Raw genomic sequence first — 26,518 nt, 5'->3', positions numbered from 1 at the left:
ACGTCTCTTCAGCTGTGTTTCCACCTCAGGTGGACTGAGTCTGTACTGTATTTAGGGACAAGCCTACACTCTGTGGCATTGGAGTACCATATCAGCTCACACATCTGGATACAATATGGGGACTAGAAGTACCTGTCTGCTCATGACACTGGTAAGGTTTGATGTTTGAAGTCAATCATCTGTTGAATAGAGGGTCAATGGATTGATGTGCAGACAGACACCGTGGCTTATCATGCTCAACCATTTACTTGGATACAGTTTGGGATGGGACTTTCTGTGTTCATTCAGACTAGGATTTGAATAGCATATTTAAATCAAATGTATCATACTGATTAAGTAACCAGAGTTTCAGCATTTCTTGTTGAATATATAGTGCTTTAGATCTTTGGGTCTGGAAGATGGGCGAAATCTGGAATTGTGATATTTTTTTAGCAGGGTTTAGTAACCAATATACAGTCTTGCACTCATGTGCTCCTTCTCTGGTTCAGGCTGTTGAAGAGCTCCAGACTGCTTTTCAGTCACCACAGGCCTCCGTTTATGGTCTTAAACTGTTCTTGAATGTACAAAAAAACTAAATGCATGACCTTTACCACATCTGGTGGCTTATGCATTGAAAAAGTGTAATCCTACAAATACAGGTTAAGAAGGAAGTTTACGTACACCGTAGCCAAATAAATTTAAACTCAGTATTTCACAATTCCTGACATTTAATCATAGTAAAAATTCCCTGTCTTAGGTCAGTTAGGATCACCACTTTATTTTAAAAATGTGAAATGTCAGAATAATAGTAGAGAGAATGATTTATTTCTTCTTTTATTTATTTCATCACATTCCCAGGGGGTTAGAAGTTTACATACACTCAATTAGTATTTGGTAGCATTGCCTTTAAATTGTTTAACCTGGGTCAAACATTTGGGTAGCCTTCCACAAGCTTCCCACAATAAGTTGGGTGAATTTTGGCCCATTCCTCCTGACAGAGCTGTTGTAACTGAATCTGGTTTGTAGGACTCCTTGCTCGCACACGCTATTTCAGTTCTGCCAACACATTTTCTATGGGATTGAGGTCAGGGCTTTGTGATGGCCACTCCAATACCTTAACTTTGTTGTCCTTAAGCCATTTTGCCACAACTTTGGAAGTATGCTTGGGGTCATTGTCCATTTGGAAGACCCATTTGCGACCAAGCTTTAACTTCCTGATTGATGTCTTGAGATGTTGCTTCAATATAACCACACAATTTGCATTCCTCATGATGTCATCTATTTTGTGAAGTGCACCAGTCCCTCCTGCAGCAAAGCACCCCCACAACATGATGCTGCCACCCCCGTGCTTCACGGATGGGATGGAGTTCTTCGGCTTGCAAGCCTCCTCCTTTTTCCTCCAAACATAACGATGGTCATTATGGCCAAATAGTTATATTTTTGATTCATCAGACCAGAGGACATTTCTCCAAAAAGTGCGATCTTTGTCCCCATGTGCAGTTGCAAACTGTAGTCTGGCTTTTTATGACGGTTTTGGAGCAGTGGCTTCTTAGTTGCTGAGCGGCCTTTCAGGTTATGTCAATATAGTACTTGTTTTACTGTGGATATAGATACTTTTGTACCTGTTTCCTCCAGCATCTTCACAGGGTCCTTTGCGTTCTGGGATTAATTTGCACTTTTTGAACCAAAGTACGTACATCTCTAGGAGACAGAACGCTTCTCCTACCTGAGCGGTATAACGGCTGCGCGGTCCCATGGTGCTTATACTGTGTGTAACGTTGTACGAGATCTTCAGTTTTTTGGCAATTTCTCACATGGAATAGCCTTCATTTTTCAGATCAAGCATAGACTGACGAGTTTCAAAAGAAAGTTGTTTCTTGCCATTTTGAGTCTGTAATCGAACCCACAAAACCCACAAATCTAAAGAAGGCCAGTTTTATTTCTTCTGTAATCAGCACAACAGTTTTCAACTGTGCTAACATAATTACAAAAGGGTTTTCTAATGATCAATTAGCCTCTTAAAATTATAAACTAACACAACGTGCCATTGGAACACAGGAGTGATGGTTACAGATAATGGGCCTCTGTACGCCTACATACAGCCGTTTCAAGCTACAATGATCATTTTCAACATCAACAATGTCAAATACAGTGTATTTCTGATCAATTTGATGTTATTTTAATGGACAAAAATATGTGCTTTTCTTTAAAAAACAAGGACATTTCTAAGTGACGCTAAACTTTTGAACGGTAGTGTATATAAATGTGTATATATAGAGAATGAGATGGAGAGATGAGCTCAGCTAAATGTCTTTACGTTCCCATGGCTTTCAGTCCCATTCATTCTTATGTACACTTTAACCGTACCTTATTGAGCCCCTACTCACAATAGAGACAAGCTCACCTTTCAAGGAAATACCTTTTTTAACCAATGCATCTGTTCCTGTCTGGTTTGCTCTGCAGTGTCTGGGGATTGTCAGTGTGTCCTCTGAAGAGTTACTGCATCGACAGAAGAGAACCTGGATTGTAGACTCTTTTAAGATAGAAGAGGCGAGGCCCGGACCTTATCCTTATGCACTGGGGAAAGTAAGTAAAGATCACACTCTTTTGTCGAGAGGGAGATGCCTCCTTTTTCTTTGTAATCACATGTGCATTGATTCAAACACACACACACACACGCACACACAGTCGAACAAGTAGGCGGACGGACAGACACGGGTGCGTGCACATGCACACACATGCGTGCACGCATACGCAAACACACAAAGTCATGCACTGAATGGATGTTTTGTTTCAGATTCAGGTTGAGAAGGCGTTCCGTGTGGGTTTCCATCTACACGGTCAAGGGGTTGATCTGGACCCCAAAGGAAAACTGTCTATCAATACAGACACTGGAGATATCCTAGTTCATGGAGAACTAGACTACGAGCTTTACCAGAAGCTTAAGGTGGGAAAGAATGGAACTCATTAACCATAAAAAAAGACAATTCAAATATATTTTTTAATAACATTTACAATTGGCCAAATCATTTATTTGAAACAATTCTAATTGTATACATTTTAATTACACTGAACATAATATAAACGCAACATGTAAGGTGTTAATCCGATGTTTCATGAGCTGCAATAAAAAATCCCAGAAATGTTTCATATACACAAAAAGCTTATTTCTCTACATATTTTGTGCATATCAAGAAGCTGATTGACCTGTCTAGGATCAGCGTGCCGCTAGCGGCACACCCCCCCCCCCCCCCCCCCCCCCACTGAAAAACCAGTGCCGCGAAATTCCAAAAAAATATCTTTTTTAAATATTTAACTTTCACACATTAAAGTCCAATACAGCTAATGAAAGACACAGATCTTGTGAATCCAGTCAACATGTCCGATTTTTAAAATGTTTTACAGGGAAGACACAATATGTAAAGATGTACATCTATTACCTAAAAACACATTAGCATAATCCACCATCTTTTATTTGTCCACCAACACCAGTAGCCATCACCAATTCGGCTAAACTAAGATATTTATAGCCCCTAACCAACAAAAAAACTCATTAGATGACAGTCTGATAACATATTTATGGTATGGGATAGGTTTTGTTAGAAAAAAGTGCATATTTCAGGTAGATGGCATAGGTTACAATTGCACCCACCGTCACAAATGGAATAGAAAAACTACTTAGAGCAACGTGTTTACCTACTTACTAATCATCAAACATTTCGTAAAAATACACAGCATACACGAATCGAAAGACACAGATCCTGTGAATACAGACAATATTTCAGATTTTCTAAGTGTCTTACAGCGAAAACACAATAAATCGTTATATTAGCATAGCACATAGCACATAGCAGCCCAGCATTGATTCTAGCCAAAGTGAGCGATAAAAGTCAACATCGCCAAAAGATATTAATTTTTTCACTAACCTTCTCAGAATTCTTCCGATGACACTCCTGTAACATCATATTACACAATCCATATAGAGTTTGATCGCAAATGTTTATATTTAGCCACCAAAATCATGGTTAGACAATGTGAAATGTAGACAAGCTGGTCAGAAAAATGTCCTTGCGCCACTTAGACAGTGATCTACTCTTATACATAAATACTCATAAACGTGACTAAAAAATATAGGGTGGACAGGGATTGATAGACAATTTAATTCTTAATACAATTGCGGAATTACATTTTTTAATTTATCCTTACTTTTCAATACAGTTTGCGCCAAGCGAAGCTACGTCAAAAAACATGGCGTCCTAAGCCACTAAAATGTTTCGACAGAAACACGATTTATCATAATAAAAATGTCCTACCTTGAGCTGTTCTTCCATCAGTATCTTGGGCAAAGGATCCTTTCTTGGGAGTAATCGTCTTTTGGTGGAAAGCTGTCCTCTTGCCATGTGGAAATGCCAACTGCGTTCGGGATGAACTGAAAAGCGTGCCCGGCTATTCACATCGTTTCAAAAATAAATGTCCCAAAATCGCACTAAACGGATATAAATTGCTATAAAACGCTTTAAATTAACTACCTTATGATGTTTTTAACTCCTATAACGAGTGAAAAGATGACCGGAGAAATATAACAGGCTAAACTAACGCTTGGAACAGGAGCGGGTCGGTGTCCAGCACGCGCGTTACGCACCAAGGAAAGACTTGCTAGCTACAGGGTTTTTTAATTTATAGGGCCTGTGAACGCGCAATCGACCCCATTGGAATCGTCATCACGTAAAGGCATCCAGGGGAAGACGTAAGAAGTGTCCGTATAGTCATAGCAATAACAGTGCCCTTTTAACTGACTTCAGAACAGTGGCCAACATTTCTCAAATCTGACTCCATGTCAGGGAAATTGCTGTAGAATGGGCTCTGTTCCACTTAGAGACAAAATTTCAACTCCTATAGAAACTACAGACTGTTTTCTATCCAATAATAATAATAATATGCATATTGTACGATCAAGGATTTTGTGGGAAGCCGTTTCAAAAATTACCCAATTAGCATAAATAGTCTAAACAGCGCCCCCATCCCCAACAGGTTAAACAGCATGAAATTACACATTTCAGTGGGTTAACTGCCTTGTTCAGGAGTAGAACGACAGATTTTTACCTTGTCAGCTCAGGGATTCGATCTTGCAACCTTTCGGTAACTAGTCCAAAACTCTAACCACTAGGCTACCTGCTGCCACATATCCTAGTCCAGATCAAAACAATCTTGAAGCATGGATTCCGATAGGTCAGCCCAGCGTTGAACAGACCTTAGCACCGGTACTTCCTGTTTGAGGTTCTGCCTATTGGAAGGGAGGAGAAAAATGTAGTCGTGATCTGATTTGCTGAAAGAAGGGGAGGGCCTTGTAGCCATCTCAGAAGAGGGAGTAACAGTGCTTAAGTGTTTTTGCCGCAAGAGTACTACAGTCAATGTGTTCATAGGTAGCGTTTTCCTCAAATTTACTTTGTTAAAATCCCCAGCTACAAAACATGCGGCCTCAGTACATGTGGTTTCCAGTTCGCACAAAGTCCAGTGTAGTTCCTTGAGGACCGTCCTGGTATCGGCTTGAGGGGGAATATACATGGCTGTGACTATAACTGAAGAGAATTCTCTTGGGAGGTTATACGGTCGGCATTTGATTGTGAGGTATTCAACGTCGGGTGAACAAAAGGACTTGAGTTTCTGTATGGTGTCACAATCACACCACGAGTAGTTAATCATGAAACATACACAACTGCCTTTGTTCTTCCAGGACAGTTCTTTCTTCCTGTCTGCGCGATGTACTGAGAACCCAGCTGGCTGTATGGACGGGGACAGTATATCCAGAAGGAGCCATGATTCCGTGAAACAGAGTATGTTACAGTCCCTGATGTCACTCTGGAAGGAGATCCTCCGAAAAGGCCACTCTAAAATATGAAGTTTTGTCACACAACACAATAACCAGGAATACGACTTTGTTCGTACCCCCCAGGGCAATTGAACTTATCCCAGAAGCTGCTCCAAGATGCCCCCGGCGGGGAAGAGGTATTTGGAGTGGACATCTAGTACGACTCAGGAGGCCTGCACACCATCCACCACTTCCGAGTATATTACTCGCTACTGCTCAGTCTCTGGACAATAAAGTAGATCAGGAGAGACATCAGGGACTGTAACATGCTCTGTTTCACAGAATCATGGCTCTCTCCGGATAAACTGTCCCCGTCCATACAGCCAGCTAGGTTCTCAGTACCTCACGCAGACAGGAATAAAGAACTGTCCTGGAAGAAAAAAGGCAGTTGTGTATGTTTAAAGATTAACTACTCGTGGTGTTTTAACCCTCGCAAGGCTGCCAGCCCAGACAGCATCACTAGCCGCGTCCTCAGAGCATGTGCAGACCAGCTGGCTGGAGTGTTTACGGACATATTCAATCTCTCCCTATCACACTCTGCTGTCCCCACTTGCTTCAAGATGGCCACTATTGTTCCTGTACCCAAGAAAGCAAAGGTCACTGAACTAAATGACTATGCCCCACAGCACTCACTTCTGTCATTACGAAGTGCTTTGAGAGGCTAGTTAAGGATCATATCACCTCTACCTTCCCTGACAACCTACCTTCCCTGACAACCCTTTGATTTGCATAAGGCCCCAATAGATCCACAGACAATGCAATCCCTATCACACTGCCATATACCATCTGTACAAGAGAAATACCTATGTAAGAATGCTGTTCATTGAATATAGCTCAGCCTTCAACACCATAATACCCTCCAAGCTCATCATTAAGCTCGGGGCCCTAGGTCTGAACCCCTCCCTGTGCAACTGGGTCCTGGACTGCCTGACGGGCCGCCCCCAGGAGTTGAAGGTAGGATACAACACCTCCACTACACTGATCCTCAACACGGGGGCCCCACAAGGGTGTGTGCTCAGCCCCCTCCTGTACTCCCTATTCACCCATGACTGCGTGGACACGCAAGCCTCCAACACAATCATCAAGTTTGAAGACGACACAACAGCAGTAGGCCTGATTACCAACAATGACGAGGTGAGGGCCCTGGTGGAGTGGTGTCAGGAAAATAACCTCTTCCTCAACGTCAACAAAAAGAAGGAGCTGATCGTGGATTTCAGGAAACAGCAGAGGTAACATGCCCCTATCGACATCGACGGGACGGCAGTGGAGAAGGTGAAAAGCTTCAAGCTTCTCTGCGTACACATCACTGACAATCTCAAATTGTCCACACACAGAAGCAGTGTGGTGAAGAAGGCACAACAGCGCCTCTTCAACCTCAGGAGGCTGAAGAAATTTGGCTTGGCCCCTAAGACCCTCACAAACTTTTACAGATGCACAATTGAGAGGCATCCTGTCGGGCTGTATCATCACCTGGCACGGCAACTGCACCACCTGCAACCGCAGGGCTCTCCAGAGGGTGGTGCCCAACGCATCACCGAGGGCACAACACCTGCCCTCCAGGACACCTACAGCACCCGAAGTCACAGGAAGGACATCAACCACCCAAGCCACGGCCTGTTCACCACACTATCATCCAGAAGGCGAGGTCAGTACAGATGCATCAAAGCTAGGACCGAGAGACTAAAAAACAACTTCTCTCTCAAGGCCATCAGACTGTTAAATAGCCATCACTAGCTGGCTACCACCCGGTTACTCAACCCTGCACCTTAGAGGCTGCTGCACTATGTACATAGACATGGAATCACTGTTCACTTTAATAATGGAACACTAGTCACTTTCATAATGTTTACATACGACTTTACTAATTTAATATGTATATATTGTATTCTACTGTATTTTAGTCAATGCCACTCCGGCATTGCTCCTCCTAATATTTATATATTTCTTAATTCCATTCTTTTACTTCTAGAGTTGTGTGTATTGTTGTGACTTGTCAGATACTACTGCACTGTTGGAGCTAGGAACACAAGCATTTCGCTATACCGGCAATAACATCTGCTAAATATGTGTATGTGACCAATAACATTTGATTTTATTTGACGTCTCAAAGTTTGAGGGAGTGTGCAATTGGCATGCTGACTGCAGGAATGTTCACCAGAGCTGTTGCCAGAAAATTGAAAGTTCATTTCAATACGTCACAGTAGGCCAATGTCATTTTAGAGAAAATGGCAGTACGTCCAACCAGCCTCACAACTGCAGACCACGTGTAACCAAGTCAACCCAGGACCTACATCTGGCTAATTCACCTGCGGGATGGTCTGAGACCAGCAACCTGGACAGCTGATGAAACTGTGGGTTTGCACAATCGAAGAACTTCCGCACAAACTGTCAGAAACCATCTCAGGGAAGCTCATCTGAGTACTCGTCGTCCTCACCAGGGTCTTGACCTGACTGCAGTTCGGCGTCATAGCCGACTTCAGTGGGCAAAGGCTGACCTTCGATGGCCACTGGCACGCTGGAGAAGTGTGCTCTTCACAGATGAATCCCGGTTTCACCTGTACTGGGCAGATGTTAGACAGCATTGGGAACATAGTTCCCCATGGTGGTGGGGTTATGGTATGGGCAGGCATAAGCTACGGGCAACAAACACAATTGCATTTTACCAATGGCAATTTGAATGCACAGAGATACCGTGATGTGATCCTGAGGCCCATTGTCGTGCCGTTCATCTGCCACCATCACCTCATGTTTCAGCATGATATTGCACATCCCCACGTCTGTACACAATTCCTGAAAGCTGAAAATGTCCCAGTTCTTTCATGGCCTGCATACTCACCAGACGTGTTACCCATTGAGCATTTTTGGGATGCTCTGGATCGACTTGTATGACAGCATGTTCCAGTTCCCGCCAATATCCAGCAACTTTGCACAGCCATTGAAGAGGAGTGGGACAACATTCCAAAGGCCACAATCAACAGCCTGATCAACTCACGCTAGATGAGGCAATGGTGGTTACACCAGATGCTGACTGGTTTTCTGATCCACAGCACAACTTTTTTTTAAGGTACAGTTTTCATGACCAACAGATGACTGTATCCCCAGTCAAAGATTAATGAATTTGTTTCAATTGACTGATTTCCTTATATGAACTGTAATTCAAAAAAATCTTTGAAATTGTGACATGTAGTGTTTATATTTGTGTTCAGTGTACATTCCAATGTATATTACGGAATGTATTTCAAATGAATATATAAATGTATGTAAAATGTATATCACAATATATTTTAAATACATTGGAAAATGTATTTAATATATTTCAAAATACATTCTTAGCAATATACACTGCTCAAAAAAATAAAGGGAACACTTAAACAACACAATGTAACTCCAAGTCAATCACATTTCTGTGAAATCAAACTGTCCACTTAGGAAGCAACACTGATTGACAATAAATTTCACATGCTGTTGTGCAAATGGAATAGACAAAAGGTGGAAATTATAGGCAATTAGCAAGACACCCCCCAAAACAGGAGTGATTCTGCAGGTGGTGACCACAGACCACTTCTCAGTTCCTATGCTTCCTGGCTGATGTTTTGGTCACTTTTGAATGCTGGCGGTGTTCTCACTCTAGTGGTAGCATGAGACGGAGTCTACAACCCACACAAGTGGCTCAGGTAGTGCAGTTCATCCACGATGGCACATCAACGCGAACTGTGGCAAAAAGGTTTGCTGTGTCTGTCAGCGTAGTGTTCAGAGCATGCAGGCGCTACCAGGAGACAGGCCAGTACATCAGGAGACGTGGAGGAGGCCGTAGGAGGGCAACAACCCGGCAGCAGGACTGGTACCTCCGCCTTAGTGCAAGGAGGTGCACTGCCAGAGCCCTGCAAAATGACCTCCAGCAGGCCACAAATGTGCATGTGTCTGCTCAAACGGTCAGAAACAGACTCCATGAGGGTGTTATGAGGGCCCGACGTCCACAGGTGGGGGTTGAGCTTACAGCCCAACACCGTGCAGGACGTTTCGCATTTGCCAGAGAACACCAAGATTGGCAAATTCGCCACTGGCGCCCTGTGCTCTTCACAGATGAAAGCAGGTTCACACTGAGCACATGAGCACATGTGACAGACGTGACAGAGTCTGGAGACGCCGTGGAGAACGTTCTGCTGCCTGCAACATCCTCCAGCATGACCGGTTTGGCGATGGGTCAGTCATGGTGTGGGGTGGCATTTCTTTGTGGGGCCGCACAGCCCTCCATGTGCTCGCCAGAGGTAGCCTGACTGCCATTAGGTACCAAGATGAGATCCTCAGAGCCCTTGTGAGACCATATGCTGACACATGCACATTTGTGGCCTGCTGGAGGTCATTTTGCAGGGCTCTGGTAGTGCTCCTCCTTGCACAAAGGCGGAGGTAGCGGTCCTGCTGCTGGGTTGTTGCCCTCCTACGGCCTCCTCCACGTCTCCTGATGTACTGGCCTGTCTCCTGGTAGCGCCTGCATGCTCTGGACACTACGCTGACAGACACAGCAAACCTTTTTGCCACAGTTCGCATTGATGTGCCATCGTGGATGAACTGCACTACCTGAGCCACTTGTGTGGGTTGTAGACTCCGTCTCATGCTACCACTAGAGTGAGAGCACCGCCAGCATTCAAAAGTGACCAAAACATCAGCCAGGAAGCATAGGAACTGAGAAGTGGTCTGTGGTCACCACCTGCAGAATCACTCCTGTTTCGGGGGGTGTCTTGCTAATTGCCTATAATTTCCACCTTTTGTCTATTCCATTTGCACAACAGCATGTGAAATTTATTGTCAATCAGTGTTGCTTCCTAAGTGGACAGTTTGATTTCACAGAAGTGTGATTAACTTGGAGTTACATGTGTTGTTTAAGTGTTCCCTTTATTTTTTTGAGCAGTGTATTTGCCATATATTCCAACATGCATTTAAATGTAGTTATTATTCAAATGCATGGCAAATACAAAACATTTGCCGAATCTTATTGTAACAAAATGGTGACTGTCTTTACAATTCAACTTTAGTAGGCCATTTTAATTGCAGAACACATAACACATTAACAGGCATGACAATCAGGTCTCATGGGAGGCCAAAAAGCATGGGGCCAAAGCTACGACCCCAGCCAGCCACGCCCCCAACCAGCCACACCTCCAAGTATTTTAATAGGCTACCGCCACTACAAAATATTTGGTCAAAATGACTACGAAATGATTACAAACATTAGGTCATGTAGTGACACCATGTCTTTCATGTGCACATGACAACTAAACAAAAAAACTTGACGAGAGCATTGCAACCAACGTCCAACTGGCAGAACTTAACTTGCACTGGGTCTTTCCACGAAATGAGTCCCTTGAATGTGTTAAATAGAAATACTGCAACAATGTTGCATTTTAAAGGCATGTTATGTTATATGAAGTGCCGTTTAATATAGACCACATGGAGAATTAAATAAATCAGATTCTCAATGTGAATAAAGACCTGCTAAAGTATTTAAAATTCTGCATTTTGACATCCCTCTGTACACCCTTTCTTTTTTTTTCTTTTTTCCTTTATTTAACCAGGTAGGCTAGTTGAGAACAAGTTCTCATCTCATTTGCTCACTTGCTACATTTGCAACCCTCTGTGACACCTAGGAAGAATTTAACCCACTAACCTCCCAAAATACAACTATATAAAATACCATTATTGGAAAGCCTTCGTTATTTCATTGCTTTGACAAAGTGATTTCTGAAGATTATTTCATGTGATTAGTGAATAATTTACATCTGTCCTTCATTTTAAGGTCAACCTCTTTCATTTTAATATGGTGAAACTATTCGTTTTTAAATATTTCTTTCAAAAGAAACATTGAACATCTAATAGTCACACCATAGTGTAAAAGCAGGTGAGCAGGTTCTACTCTGTTTGGCCATTTTCTGTTGCTTTGTCGTGAAAAACTGAGCGGGTCAAACGTAACACGTCAAACCTGTAACCCATAGAGAGACAGGCTAGAAATGTTTTAACAAGTGAATTTTGCTTTCAATTGACCCTCCCTGTTGTATACAACTAGTTTCCATTCCCCATCACAAGGTGATTCATAGATGATTTAACTAGTAAATACCAGTTGGAGGGCCATTCAAGTGGGTTTTCTCCACTTGGTTACGAACACAGCACACCGTAACACCGCTAACCATCCACTGTATAACAATATTCATTTGAAACACAAGACCTAGACCTATACATTGACATATTGTGGAATGTTGTACGGTGTATTGTTTCAATCAATAAAAATGTAAATAAAAATATAGAAAAACAGTGCCCAATCTCTCATTACTTAATTCAACTGAAGAGAGACACTTGAAAAGTTGAGAGTAAAAGTAAAGATACCTTAATAGAAAATGACTCAAGTGAAAGTGAAAGTCACCCAGTAAAATGCTACTTGGTTTTAAATATACTTAAGTATCAAACGTAAATGGAATTGCTAAAATGTACTTAAGTGTCAAAAGTAAAAGAATAAATCATTTCAAATTCCTTATATTAAGCAAACCAGACGGCACAATTTTATTACATTTTTTATTTACGGATAGCCAGGGGCACACTCCAACACTCAGACATTTACAAACTAAGCATTTGTGTTTAATGAGTCTGCCAGATCAGACGAAGTAGGGATGACCAGGGATGTTCTCTTGATAAGTGTGTGAATGGGACCATTTTCCTGTCAAAATGTACTTTTGGGTGTCAGGGAAAATGTATGGAGTAAAGTTATTTTCTTTAGGAACGTAGTGAAGTAAAACAAAAAATATATAAATAGTAAAGATACAGATACCCCAAAAAACTACTTAAGTAGTACTTTAAAATAGTTTTACTTAAGTACTTTACACCACTGCAAAACACTATATATCCATTTTCAGAAATGTTGGTAAATTTGCTTTAATTGTTTAAATAAATTCTTAAAGAAATTGGTGTCTTTTTGCTGTTGTTCTGGGATTGATTTGCACTTTTCGCACCAAAGTACGTTCATCTCTAGGAGACAGAATGTGTCTCCTTTCTGAGCGGTATGACGGCTGCGTGGTGCCATGGTGTTTATACTTGTGTACTATTGTTTGTATAGATGAACATGGTATCTTCAGGCGTTTGGAAATTGCTCCCAAGGATGAACCAGACTTGTGGAAGTCTACCATTTTTTTCTGAGGTCTTGGCTGATTTCTTTTGATTTTCCCATGATGTCAAGCAAAGAGGCACTGAGTTTGAAGGTAGGCCTTGAAATACGTCCACAGGTACACCTCCAATTGACTCAAATTATGTCAATTAGCCTATCAGAAGCATCTAAAGCAATGACATCATATTCTGGAATTTTCCAAGCTGTTTAAAGGCAGAGTCAACTTAGTTTATGTAAACTTCTGACCCACTGGAATTGTGATACAGTGAATTATAAGTGAAATAATCTGTCTGTCAACAATTGTTGGAAAAATTACTTGTGTCAAAGTAGAAGTCCTAACCGACTTGCAAAAAAGTGTAGTTTGTTAACAAGAAATTTGTGGAGTGGTTGAAAAATGAGTTTTAATGACTCCAACCTAAGTGTATGTAAACTTCCCGACTTCAACTGTATCTAGTTTAATTATGACCTCGTACCCCTGTAAAATGACTCGGCACTGGTACCCTATGTATATAGCCAAGTTAAAGGTGCTGCATGGCCAATTCGACGTCTGCATTCATACTTCTTGCACTTCACGAAGCGGCGCAGCGTTGTTGTGGAAGATGTTGTCAAGGAAGTGAGCTTGTGTTTATACAGGACCTCCTGCCCCCAGCTACCGTCGACCAATCATGTCAATGCAAAACTAGTGCAAAACTTCCACATTGTAAAAAAAAAGTGGGAGCTACACGGTGATGCAGTACACAGCTAAACTTAGCCTATGGATGCCTCCGGAGGCTCCTTAATTGCGTCACACCCTCCATACGGAACCTCCGACCACATTTTCGGATCATGTCTTTTATCGTTACTCGTTGTGTATTTATCATTACGTGTATTATTCCATGTTTTACTTTTCTATTATTTCTCAATGTTATATCTCTCTGGATTGTTGGCAAGGGCCCATAAGTAAGCATTTCACTGTTAGTATAAACCTGTTGTTTACAGGTTTATGTGACAAGTAACATAATGTTTTTTGTATATAGGTCCTGAATGGCAGGAAGCTTGGCCCCAGGGGTGTACTGGGCCGTACGCACAACCCTCTGTAGAGCCTGGGGACCCATGACAAATCTTTTCAGTCTCCTGAGGAGGAAAATGTGTTGTCGTTACCTCTTCACAACTGTCTTTGGGCCATGATAGTTTGTTGGTGATGTGGACTCTAAGGAACTTGAAAGTCTCGACCCGCTCTACTACAGCCCCGTCAATGTTAATGGGGGCCTGTTCAGCCCCCCTTTCCCTCTAGTCCATGATCAGCTCCTTTGTCTTGCTCACATTGAGGGAGAGGTTGTTGTCCTGGCACCACACTGCCAGGTCTCTGACCTCCTCCCTATAGGCTGTCTCATCATTGTTGGTGAAGGCCTACTACTGTTGTGTCGTCAGCAAAGTTAATGATGGTGTAGGAGTCGTGCTTGACCATGCAGTTGTAGGTGAACAGGGAGTACAGGAGGGGACTAAGCACGCACCCCTGAGGGGCCCCAGTGTTGATGATCAGTGTGGCAGATGTGTTGTTGCCTATACTTACCACCTGGGGACGGCCTGTCAGGAAGTCCAGGATTCAGTTGCAGAGGGAGGTGTTTAGTTCCAGGGTCCTTAGCTTAGTGATAAGTTGAGGGCACTATGGTGTTGAACGCTGAGCTGTAGTCAATGAACAGCATTCTCACATAGGTGTTCCTTATGTCCGATAGGGAAATGGGATTTGTGGAGTGTGATTGAGATTGCATCATCTGTGGATCTGTTGAGGCGGTATGCGAATTGGAATGGGTCTAGGGTTTCCGGCGTGATGGTGTTGATGTGAGCCATGACCAGCCTTTCAAAGCACTTCATGGCTACCGACGTGAGTGCTATGGGGCGGTAATCATTTAGGCAGGTTATCTTCCCTAACTTGGGCACAGGGACTATGGTGGTCTGTTTGAAACATGTAGGTATTACAGACTTGGTCAGGGAGAGGTTAAAAATGTCAGTGAAGACACTTGCCAGTTGGTCACGCATGCTTTGAGTACATGTCCTGGAAATCCGTATTTGTGAATGTTGAACTGTTTAAAGGTCTTGCTCACATCGGATAGCGTGATCGCACAGTTGTCTGGAACAGCTGGTGCTCTAATGCGTGCTTCAGTGTTGCTTGCCTCAAAGTGAGCAACAAAGGCATTTAGCTCATCTAGTAGGCTCACGTTACTGGCCATCTTATGACTGGGTTTCCCTTTGTAGTCCGTAATAGTTTTCAAGCCATGTCACCTCAGACGAGCGTCAGTGCCGATGTAGTAGGATTCAATCTTAGTCCTGTATTGATGCTTGCCTGTTTGATGGTTCGTCTGAGGGCAAAGCGGGATTTCTTATAAGCGTCCGGATTAGTGTCCAGCTCCTTGAAAGCGGCAGCTCTAGCCTTTAGCTCCGTGCGGATTTTGCCTGTAATCCATGGCTTCTGGTTGGGATATGTACGTACGGTCATCAATGCACTTATTGCCTGACTGAGGTGGTGTACTCCTCAATGCCATTGGATGAATCCCAGAACATATTCCAGTCTGTGCTGAAAAGCAAAACAGTTCTGTAGCGTAGCATCCACGTTATCTGACCTCTTCTATATTGAGTGAGTCACTGGTACTTCCTGCTTTATTTTTTGCTTGTAAGCAGGAATCAGGAGGATAGAATTATGGTCAGATTTGCCAAATGGAGAGTGAGTGAGAGTTTTGTATGCGTCTCCGTGTGTGGAGTAAAGGTGGTCTAGAGTTTGTTTTCCTCTTGTTGCACATGTGACATGCATTAAAGTCCCCGGCCACTAGGAGTGCCGCTTCTGGTTGAGCATTTTCTTTTTTGCTTATGGCCCAAATGTATCTACATGTATTGGAAATACATTTTACATGACATGAAATATATTGAAATGTATTTTTTTCTGTATGGGTATTGCGTTGTGTTATTTTAGTTTGGTTTAGTTTTTATTAAATGTATTGCTTGATTGCTTAATAGTTTGCTTGATGTATTGATTGGTGGATGTATTGATTGGTTGGTTGGTTGATTGGTGGATTGATTCACATCTTCCTTATCACATGGGACTACAGCTGACATTTGAGGCCAGAGATACATCCAATAATGCATTGGACACCCGACTGGGAGTGGAGGTGGAGATTCTAGACATCAATGACAACCCACCGGTTTTCCAAAAGAACACTTACACCGTCAACCTGAAAGAGTCTACCTCACAAGGTAAAATATTTGATTTGTTTGTGTCTTTCTTTCTTTTCTTTCTTTCTTTCTTTTTTCTTTTATTCTTGCTGTCGTCATTTTATTTATTGCCGATAAAGGAAAACCACATTTGTGTGTGTTCACTCAGAATGTTTACGATGTATTGTTAAAGTAACTGTGAAGTGTTCTTTGAAATATGAACTATAATGATTTACAATATGAGGGAAATAGCTTTCATTTTTTAAAGTATGTTAAAAAGCAACTGTTCTGTGTTGGAATGGTGTGGACGTACCCCAACAACAGAATGGTGTGGGCGTATGCTGGTCATTAAATATGGAGGATGACATCAACCTCTATGAGGAAATAACAAGCATTTTTGAAGCAGTCTCTTTTGAGATGTTTTTTTAAGTGTTTCTTTCTCCAATTTATTATTTGGCCACACATATGAGTTTCGGCTGAGTCAACAACACTATTTCTGTATGAGTTAACAGCATATACACTTGTAAAAGTGAGATTTTTAAACAGACAGTTACTTTAAAATCGACACAAATTGCCGACATTGATGACGGATTTTGCTGCGACACACACAGAGTAAACATTTTGAGTGAACCTGCGGTGTGGTTGTGCTTTAACTATGATTGGTTGAATTGGGGCCTCTGAAACCATAACTCTCTGTTTCCTCTCATATCAGGAGATTTCGTGACAGCTGTAGTGGCAACAGATAAAGATCAAAGCAGGACAAACAACGGCACATTTGACCTAAAGATGGTCTCCATCACCCCTACACCCCCAGACGACCTGGAGTTCTTCCTTGAGCAAAGTGGTTCGACTGGAATCATCAAATTCAAAGGGTGTCTGGAGCACGAGGTAAGAGGTGCCTCTATTTATGTCTATCATTTTTATTTCGTTAACTTTCATCTATAGTGTGATTGTTTCAATCATCCACTTCAGAAATCAGAGAAATACACCATCCTGGTGGAGGCTAAAGATCGTGGAGAGGTGGTTCAGCTCTCCAGCACCTGTACAAACATCATCAATATAGAGGACGGAAACAACCATTTGCCTGTCTTCACTGGGCAAACGGTGGGCAAAATAATTCTATCCTCTTCACTTCATCACAAGATGTGGTGGAGGTATTTGTTCAAATATACTAAGGAATCTCCGGAACCGCAACTATATCCCTCTTATAATGCTCCATCCTCCTGGGATATTATATTATTTCAGGGTGCAGGAAGCATCAAGGAGAGAGACAGCGGTGATGTGCCAATTCTTCGGCTCCAGGTTTCAGACCAAGATACCAAAGGTACTGAAGCCTGGAAGGCCAAATACACTATCCACGGAGACAAGGACCAGAACTTCAGAATCACCACTGATCCAGACACCAACGAAGGAGTCTTGTTTGTTAAAAAGGTCTGTTACCTTTCAAATAAGTTAATGCCTCCTAAATAAGATCATGTATGTCATGTGAGACTTTCAGATTATCTGCAATTTACATTTTTACTGTTGTTCTATTAATCATATTTTTGTTGCTGTTGTTGTTGTCGCAATCAAACTAATAGCAGACCTGTAGTATTAGTTGTAGTAGTATCTGATGAACTGTGCTCATAAATGTGGTTGCAATAATCATATCCGTGTATCCATTTGTTTGACTGAACACTAAATCATCCTTCCGTAACCCACATTCTCCCTCTGTCTCCTGGTAGCCTCTGGACTACGAGGATGGCTCTCAGAGGAACCTGTCAGTCAGTGTAGAGAACGAAGCGCCCTACTTCTCTTGTAAGGTCAAAGGTCGTCCTGCCACAGACCTGTGGGATGTGGTCACCACAGGTGGGGCATCTTTGACCGGCCTCAAACCGCCCCTGCTGCCCACCCGCCAGGTGACGGTCACGGTGGAGGACGTCAACGACCCGCCCATCTTCCCCTATGCCATCAAAAACGTGACGGTGGAGGAGAATGTGGAGGTGGGCTGGTACCTGGAGACGTTCACTGCCATCGATCTGGACAGGAGCCATGCCAACACCTTCAAGTAAGACTGGGGATGCATTTAACCCACCCTTCAGTGGGACTTCTGTTCTATCTCCTACTGTACTGTTCTGCAGCACATCCTACTGTTTATCAAGCTAGACGGGGAATTTAGCCCAGTTCTCCATGACAATTATTTTTACAGTTCATTACCAGTTTATCCCTCGAATTAATTTGACCTCAAACCACAGATCCTTCTTGATTTTTATAAAAATTCTACTAAAAGTCTCATACCTAGATCATATGTTGTGAGGATGCACGCTCTTGAAGCCAATCAGGCCAACCAAGCCAACCTTTTGCTAGACCTGTAGTCGAAATCACATCTTACATGCCCAAACCATGTCTTGTAGGTACGTGAAAGGAAAGGACCCTTGTGACTGTGTGGCAGTAGACGCAATGACTGGCAAAATAACCACAACTAAGATCTTAGACCGAGAGTCACCTTATGTGAAGGACAATGTCTATCAAGTGACAGTGTTTGCTATTGACGACGGTAAGAACTATTAAAAAGTACTATTCCAATACAGTAAATTATACCAAAATCAGTGAAATAACACTATCATCCACAGTACCGCCAGCATGTGTCAGTTGCGAGTTTCTCTGATTGACAGGCCAGCCTCCCATGACCGGAACTGGAACGCTCAACATCCACCTAAAGGACCAGAATGACAACCTTCCGGAGCTTGAGATGGCCACCATGGACATGTGTCTTTCAGATGAGCACAGCGAGGTCAACATCACAGCCTACGACCGGGATGGAGAACCCTACAGCGGACCATTCTACTTCCAACTCCAAGGGGACGATGTCAAGGGCAAGTGGAGGATTGCCCCCGACAGCGGTAAAGGTTTTCCTCCTAATAAATGTCTCGTACACTCTATCTGACCTCTCATTCATAATACGTTATTCCATATAGCCCATATGGAACTCTCTACATACCTACAGTTGAAGTCGGAAGTTTACATACACCTTAGCCAAATACATTTAAACCGTTGTTCACAATTCCTGACATTTAATCAGAGTAAAAATTCCCTGTCTAAGGTCAGTTAGGATCACCACTTTGTTTTAAGAATGTGAAATGTCAAAATAATAGTAGAGAGTGATATTTATTCAGCTTTTATTTATTTCATCACATTCCCAGGGAGTCAGAAGTTTACATACACTCAATTAGTATTTGGTAGAATTGCCTAAAATAGTTTAACTCGGTCAAACATTTTGGGTAGCCTTCCACAAGCTTCTCATAATAAGTTGGGTGAATTTTGGCCCATTCCTCCTGACAGAGCTGGTGTAACGGAGTCAGGTTTGTCGCACACGCTTTTTCAGTTCTGCCAACAAATTTTCTATAGGATTGAGGTCAGAGCTTTTTGATGGCCACTCCAATACCTTGACTTTGTTGTCTTTAAGCCATTTTGCCACAACTTTGGAAGTATGCTTGGGGTCATTGTCCATTTGGAAGACCCATTTGCGACCAAGCTTTAACTTCCTGACTGATGTCTTGAGATGTTGCTTCAATAGATCCACATAATTTTCCCCCCTCATGATGCCATCTCTTTTGTGAAGTGCACCAGTCCCTCCTGCAGCGAAGCGCCCTCACAATATGATGCTGCCACCCCCGTGCTTCACGGTTGGGATGGTGTTCTTCGGCTTGCAAGCATAACCCAGACGGCATTTCTCCAAAAAGTACGATATTTGTCCCTATGTGCAGTTGCAAACCGTAGTCGGGCTTTTGTATGGCGGTTTTGGAGCACTGGCTTCTTCTTTGCTGAGCTGCCTTTCAGGTTATGTCGATATAGGACTAGGTTTACTGCGGATATAAATACTTTTGTACCTGTTCCCTCCAGCATCTTCACAAGGTCCTTTGCTGTTGTTCTGGGATTGATTTGCACTTTTCGCACCAAAGTACGTTCATCTCTAGGAGACAGAACGTGTCTCCTTCAAGGGGTATGACGGCTGCGTGGTCCCATGGTGTTTATACTTGCGTTCTATTGTTTTTACCAATGAACGCGGTACCTTCAGGCGTTTGGAAATTGCTCCCAAGGATGAACCAGACTTGTGGAGGTCTACCATTTGTTTCTGAGGTCTTGGCATATTTCTTTTGATTTTGCCATGATGTCAAGCAAAGAGGCACTGATTTTGAAGGTAGGCCTTGAAATACATCCACAGGTACACCTCCATTTAGCCTATCAGAAGCTTCTAAAGTCATGACATAATTTTCTGGAATTTTCCAAGCTGTTTAAAGGCACAGGCCACTTAGTGTGTGTAAACTTCTAACCCACTGGAATTGTGATACAGTGAAATAATCTGTCTGTAAACAATTGTTGGAAAAATGACTTGTGTCATGCATAAAGTAGATGTCCTAAACAACTTTCCAAAACTATAGTTTGTTAACAAGAAATTTGTAGAGTGGTTAAAAAACAAGTTTTAATGACTCCAACCTTAGTGTGTGTAAACTTCCGACTTCAACTGTAGCTTTTGCACAAGAAGGCCTAAGGCCACGTCGACATGCTCGTAACCTCAGAGTTCAAATCAATGTAAGTTATTTGCATAGAGCTTCCTATTGGTTGATTCTGATACTTCCCAAGTGGAACACTCGGAATCATCTTTCTACAACGAGTTAGCAAGTCAGAAATGTCAGCGTTTTCTATTTCCGACTCGCATGTGAATGTGGCATAAGTCTCTCCATACTATAGGCCTATACTTCATTCAGCCCTCAACTAGCTAAACTAATGCTATTGCTATCTCTCTTTCTCACTACACATTCCTCCAGGCTACACAGTGAAACTGGTGAAGGAGAACACAGTGTACGCAGGTCACCACAACCTGCTGCTGAAGGTGTTTGACCTGCAGGGTCAGGGTGCCCTCCACAACCTGTCGGTCACCGTGTGTGACTGCTCCAGGGTGGCCAGCTGCCGCATGCGCAGGGTCACTGGAACCAAGATTGGAGAGAGTGCTGTAGGGGTTGTCCTCGCTGCCATGTTGCTACTACTAGGTATTTGGCCTTTTGAGTCTTGTGTTTGGTGGAATGGACAAACTGGCCTACATCGCCACCTAGTGTTTATTTGGCAAATTGGCTCCCACTAAATACGTTTAGAACAGCACAGGTTAGTGTGAAGGAAGATTTGTATCTAATCAAAATGTGTGTGTACCCTCCTAGGTGTTGTACTGTTGGCCCTCCTGATGACCTGTAAGAGAGATCTGAAGCTGATCCCTGTAGATGAAATCTCTGGAGAACATCTGCTCAAATCTAACATTGAGATCCCAGGAACTGATTGCAAGGTAACCACGGACAACATTACTATCACATGTTCATCTCTGGAAATGGCTTTTCTACATCATACGATGTGCTGTTTCTGATCCCAGGTGCCTACGGCTCCCATGCTCCAAGTGGACAGCCAGGTGGAGACAAAAGCTGCTTTTCAACCAATCCACAGGATGTCGGTTAGGAAACCTGCAATATTCAATTACCGTTATTCTTTTGGTTCATACTGGGCATATTTGACAAATGGAAAACTGTTTAACCATGACAAGTAAATGTTATATATTTTCCCAGGCTGTACAGAAGTCAGCCAGTATGCGAGCATCGGTACGTTCAGGCTATTCCAAGTATTCCTCCTACCAAGAGCAACAAGAGGGACAGTTTCAACGAGGAACCTCCCTGCGCAAGGTAGGCTATAGCAATCAAATAAATCTACTACCTTTATACATTTTTGTCCTGTCAATTAAATTCTCAGTGACACTGTACTACAGCAACATTTAACATGTTTCAGAGTGCGCCCACAAAACTACGCTCCAATGGTTATTATGAACAGGTATTTCAAAATTTCAATTTTTTATGAGACTTTCATTTTACTAATGTTGCATTGTGTTGGTTGTATGTGTGTGTGTGTGTTCTGTGTAGTGATATTATGTTTCTCATCACTCAGGGGTCAATGGTGAGCAGATCAATGAAGACAAGAACAAGATACTCCTCATGGGAAGAAGATAATTATCTCAACAAATCCGGGAACTTGATGACCCTACTGAATCAGGTGACAATGTGCAACAGTCACAAACAGTCATGGCTGTAATCAATGAAGTAAAAAAAAATCTAATTGTGATTTTTTTGATGTACTAGTTGAACTGTTTTATTCATTGTGGATTAACCTTATTGTGACCACAACTCTCCTACATTCACTTCAATCTCGCCCTCCTTCCTTCCATCCATCCCTCCACCTTCTCCAGAGGATGTACACCTTGCAAGTTAAAGGAGAGGAGCTGGGGGACTATGCCCCGCACCCCTACGCTGAAGAGGGGGACCTAGAGACAGACCTCCAGCTGGATGCTATCTCCATCCCTGAGACCCTCTTCGACCAGGACACGCTCCTCTACCTGGGCCCCAGGTTCAACACCCTGGCCTCCTTCTGCAACACCCCAGACCTCAGCGCATCCTAAGCCCATCTTGCCCTCACCCTCTGGGGCAAAAGGCTCTGCCAGGACTGGCTAGTTAGCATTGGCATAACAGGCTAGGTCACCGGCCGCACTCCTGGATTATAAACTGGACTGGATCACTCATTCTTCAAATGAGGTAGAACAGCAAACTTGCTCTTGCAAAATCTGGATAAGAACAAGCAGTGTCATTTTTTTTAAACAAAAAACATCAAATGCACACAGGACTATGAAGATCAGTGATCAACCAACACAAAGACCAAGATGGAACTCAGTGTTGAAAGGAGAACAATGAAATCTACCACTGAGAACACACACAGAGTAGTAGAAATGTAGTGGAAAATACTTGCATGGCATTGACTTGCTCTGTGCTTTTATGAATGTGATGGCTGCAATTTAGAGGTGAATTAACAGTGAAAATACCACACCATCTCTTACCTCTTTAGTCTTCAGAAAATACATTGAGTCAGAATAGTCTAATAGTGTTTTCTATGACGCTTATGGTGATGGTTCCCAAATCAAATCGTATGTGTCACACGCTTCGTAAACAACAGGTGTAGACTAACAGTGAAATGCTTACTCGCGGGCCCTTCCCAACAGTGCAGTGAAACAATATATAAATAGTCCCAAAAAATTGAACAAAATGTATGAAAAACAAAAACACAAGGAATAAATACACAAGTAATTAAAGTTTGGCTATATACACGGGTTACCAGTACCGAGTCAATGTGCAGGGGTACGAAGTAATTGAGGTAGATATGTACATACAGGTAGGGATATAGTGACTAGGCAACAGGATAGATAATAAACAGTAACTAACAGCAGTGTATGGGGTGAGTCAAAAGAGATTAGTGCAAAAAGAATCAATGCAGATATACCAGGTAGCTATTGGTTAACTGTTTAACTAACTATTTAGAAGTCTTATAGCTTGGGGGTAGAAGCTGTTCAGAGTCCTGTTGGTTCCAGACTTGGTGCAACGGTACCGCTTGCCGTGCAGTAGCAGAGAGAAGAGTGTATGATTTGGGTGGCTGGAGTCTTTGACATTTTTTAGGGTCTTCCTCTGACACCGCCTCGTATAGAGGTCCTGGATGGCAGGGAGCTTGGCCCCAGTGATGTGCTGGTCCGTACACACTACCCTCTGTAGCGCTTTGTGGCCCGGATACCAAACAGTAGCCAAACCAAGCGGTGATGCACCCCGTCAAGATGCTCTCAATGGTGCAGCTGTAGACATTTTTGAGGATCTGAGGGCCTATGCCATGCCAAATGTGTGTGGACCATGATAGTTCCTTAGTGATGTGGACTCCGAGGAACTTGAAGCCCTCAACCTGTTCCACAACAGCCCCATCTATATACATGGGGGTGCGCTTGGATTACCAGTGAAAGCTTGGGTTGAAAGTTTTGCGCTGAAGTCTGGTTGATTTCTTTGTGTGTATTGGTGTTGGCTTTGAATGTATATTCTATATGTGTTTATTGGTATCTAAATAAAGGTAACTGTTTTACATTCATTTAGTTTTAAGTATATTTTCATGCATCTCAATTCACGGTTTCAATGAAACAAGCATCTTTTCAAAATATAAGTTCACTGTGATTTAATGTTCAATTCCCAACCATCCCAACTTATCAGCAGCATCAACATAGCAAAACGCAGGGACAAGTGTGCGTACGTGGAAGTGTGTGCGGGCATTCATGCACGGGCGTGTGTGTTGTGCATTCACTTGGGAATGTAGCCAGCATGCAGGAGCCATTGGTAGGCAGAGAGAGTCCTGGGTGTGATCTCCTGTTCCAACTGGAAGCCTTTCTGTGGGTGGTCACGGATCCTCCCTAGAACACCTGGAATACACAAACAAAGTTTACACCTCGCACATAGCATCATATTCATGCCTGTTATTCCTACATTGCGTCAAGGGAAAACGGTTGGCAATGGAAAAATACTGACTTTCAGAATATTTTCATTCTGAATGCATTCATACATTCCTGCACGAGAAAGATGAGGCTTGCTGACCTGTGAATAATAATCTGACATGGTCTAAAGTTCTATCGAAAAACACACAAGTCTTGATATTACGGACAGAGTACCTAGCATGTACGTGATGAGGTCTGTGGCAGTGGCCACAGCGGGGTGAGGGCGAGGCAGAGATTCCGTGTGTTCCCCCTGGTCATGCCACTGGCGCAGGAAGGTAGCAAAAACCCTGCGCTCCATAAAGGGCTGCTGGACCAGGATCACCCTGTGGGCTGGGATAGACACATGACAAACACAATCACTAATGGGTAAATTACAAAAATACACATAGGCCTTATGTATAAGCATAACAACACGATCCCGGCTTGTCTAAAACGTGTTTCCGTGATTCAGTTGTGCTCCTCTGCACCTCAGTTGTAGAATAATGCCACACCAACAACAGTGTTTCTCCTCTCCATCGGTGTGTCTGTAATGAGGAGAGTCTCACCTGGGATGGTATTCTCCTTGAGGAGCCTGCGGAAGCGGATGTTCTCTCCAGTGTTGGTGGCCTCTGTCTCCAGCAGTATGTTCCCCCTGGGCACTCCCATCCTCAGAGCAACATGCAAGAACACGTCAGCCTCTGGCCTCGTCCACACACCTGGACCACGCAACACACACACACGAGAGACATTGGATTGTAACATACAAGCGCGGTATATGTGCGTTGATGCGTGTGTGTGTTTTCTTGCATGGGCAGAAAGAGGGACAGAGAAAGACAGAAATAGCGGGAAAGATGCCCAGTGTCTTGCTGACCTGCAGTCTGGTTGCCTAAGTAACCAGTGAAACGCAGCCAAGGAGCCAATCCTTCCAGGAAGAGATCAGCTGACCTCTCCGCCACACGCACGTCATGGCAACCCAGGCCTATTATGACATCACTCTGAGAGAACATGCATAATTATGACACAATTTGAACAGAGGAGACAGCATCGATTATTACAGAACCCTGAGAGAAAATCTATGAGTATGACATGGAATATGACATCATCGTAAGAGAGGATAGTTCATTATGATGTTATTTTGGGTGAAGCCAGACGAGCTAATCATGACTTCCCAAAGGAGTGTAGCATTACACTACTTAAAATTCAGTTTGAATCCCATTTGAAATGTATCCTGTCAAAATGTATCTTATGTGTATATACAGTCAGATATGAAGGTTTGCCTTTTCTAGAAATTGGTGCAGACAAAGGTAGTCCCACAGAACTCTGGCCCACTTACTGTCCATTCGTCTCACATGCTGCCCTGTAGGAGAGAACACACACACACTTCAAAAGCAGAACCAAATCAAATAACCATAACAAAAACGATGACACTGAATGAATCAATAGCGATACTTATTCACAGGTCAACAGTGTCCTCATTGAATACACGTGTGGAGAGGAAGTACCCTGCTTCACCTCAGGCGGAGCACAAACAGAGCTGTAATGGTCCACTCCGTTGACACAGCAGCAGCATCTAGACAATAACAGCTCCCTGAGGGCAGGTGACGTGAGTCATCCTTTAAAGACAGCAGTAGCAGTGGCCAGGCTCAACGCTGCACTGCACCAGTGTTCAACTCATTCATACACATAACATCATTCAGAAGCAGTTAACGTTGACATTCCATTTCTCATTTGTCCCAAGGATAAAGGTTTTGCACACCCCAGCGGCTCTCGCTCCCAACGTTCTCTCTTTTCTCCTCCACCTCTCAATTGATTCATGAATGAAGCAATGTTCTTCCTTTACCCAGGATGCACTGCCAGTGTTCTGGTATATTAACACTCTGGCATTATTGTGAATGGCTAGTCTAAATTGTATCCAGTTATTATCTCAGTGTAACTCTCATTGGCTAATGTACATGTCAATGTTCTTTATCTAGATTTACAGTACATT

At 42.9% G+C, this 26,518-nt stretch overlaps 2 protein-coding genes across 2 annotated transcripts; one reads left to right on the top strand and one right to left on the bottom strand.

The window, feature by feature from the left end:
• Positions 1–24,155, top strand: LOC129830388 (cadherin-13). Its single transcript, XM_055892938.1, has 17 exons — positions 1–151; positions 2,443–2,565; positions 2,777–2,926; positions 16,082–16,226; positions 16,897–17,072; positions 17,157–17,288; positions 17,430–17,615; positions 17,909–18,231; positions 18,578–18,720; positions 18,839–19,066; positions 20,993–21,214; positions 21,380–21,501; positions 21,586–21,663; positions 21,776–21,889; positions 21,993–22,034; positions 22,149–22,253; positions 22,447–24,155. Exons 1-17 carry the CDS (start codon positions 116–118, stop codon positions 22,654–22,656), a joined length of 2,535 nt encoding a protein of 844 aa, XP_055748913.1. The 5' UTR covers positions 1–115; the 3' UTR covers positions 22,657–24,155.
• A 69-nt stretch (positions 24,156–24,224) lies between these two features.
• On the bottom strand, positions 24,225–25,538 carry LOC129830390 (uncharacterized protein SCO4629-like). Its single transcript, XM_055892939.1, has 4 exons — positions 25,403–25,538; positions 25,098–25,247; positions 24,727–24,882; positions 24,225–24,480 (listed from the first exon to the last, which is right to left on the bottom strand). The coding sequence occupies exons 1-4, from the start codon at positions 25,536–25,538 to the stop codon at positions 24,362–24,364; spliced, it is 561 nt and encodes a 186-aa protein (XP_055748914.1). The 3' UTR covers positions 24,225–24,361.
• Between the last annotated feature and the right edge of the window lie 980 nt (positions 25,539–26,518).

The sequence above is a fragment of the Salvelinus fontinalis genome, chromosome 31 (genome assembly GCF_029448725.1).
Source record: "Salvelinus fontinalis isolate EN_2023a chromosome 31, ASM2944872v1, whole genome shotgun sequence".
Taxonomy (NCBI): Eukaryota; Metazoa; Chordata; class Actinopteri; order Salmoniformes; family Salmonidae; genus Salvelinus; species Salvelinus fontinalis.
This window is presented reverse-complemented; position numbering and strand designations above follow the sequence as displayed.

What these genes read in the sequence shown, in the direction of transcription:
- LOC129830390 (XM_055892939.1), bottom strand. Translation starts at nt 25,538, where the DNA reads ATGTTCTCTCAGAGTGATGTCATAATAGGCCTGGGTTGCCATGACGTG. An exon ending in CTTAGGCAACCAGACTGCAG is followed by an intron (nt 25,248 to 25,402) that starts GTCAGCAAGACA and finishes TGCGTGGTCCAG; the next exon opens with GTGTGTGGACGAGGCCAGAG. An exon ending in CAAGGAGAATACCATCCCAG is followed by an intron (nt 24,883 to 25,097) that starts GTGAGACTCTCC and finishes TGTCTATCCCAG; the next exon opens with CCCACAGGGTGATCCTGGTC.
- LOC129830388 (XM_055892938.1), top strand. Translation starts at nt 116, where the DNA reads ATGGGGACTAGAAGTACCTGTCTGCTCATGACACTG. An exon ending in ATCCTTATGCACTGGGGAAA is followed by an intron (nt 2,566 to 2,776) that starts GTAAGTAAAGAT and finishes GTTTTGTTTCAG; the next exon opens with ATTCAGGTTGAGAAGGCGTT. An exon ending in GAGGATTGCCCCCGACAGCG is followed by an intron (nt 19,067 to 20,992) that starts GTAAAGGTTTTC and finishes ACATTCCTCCAG; the next exon opens with GCTACACAGTGAAACTGGTG.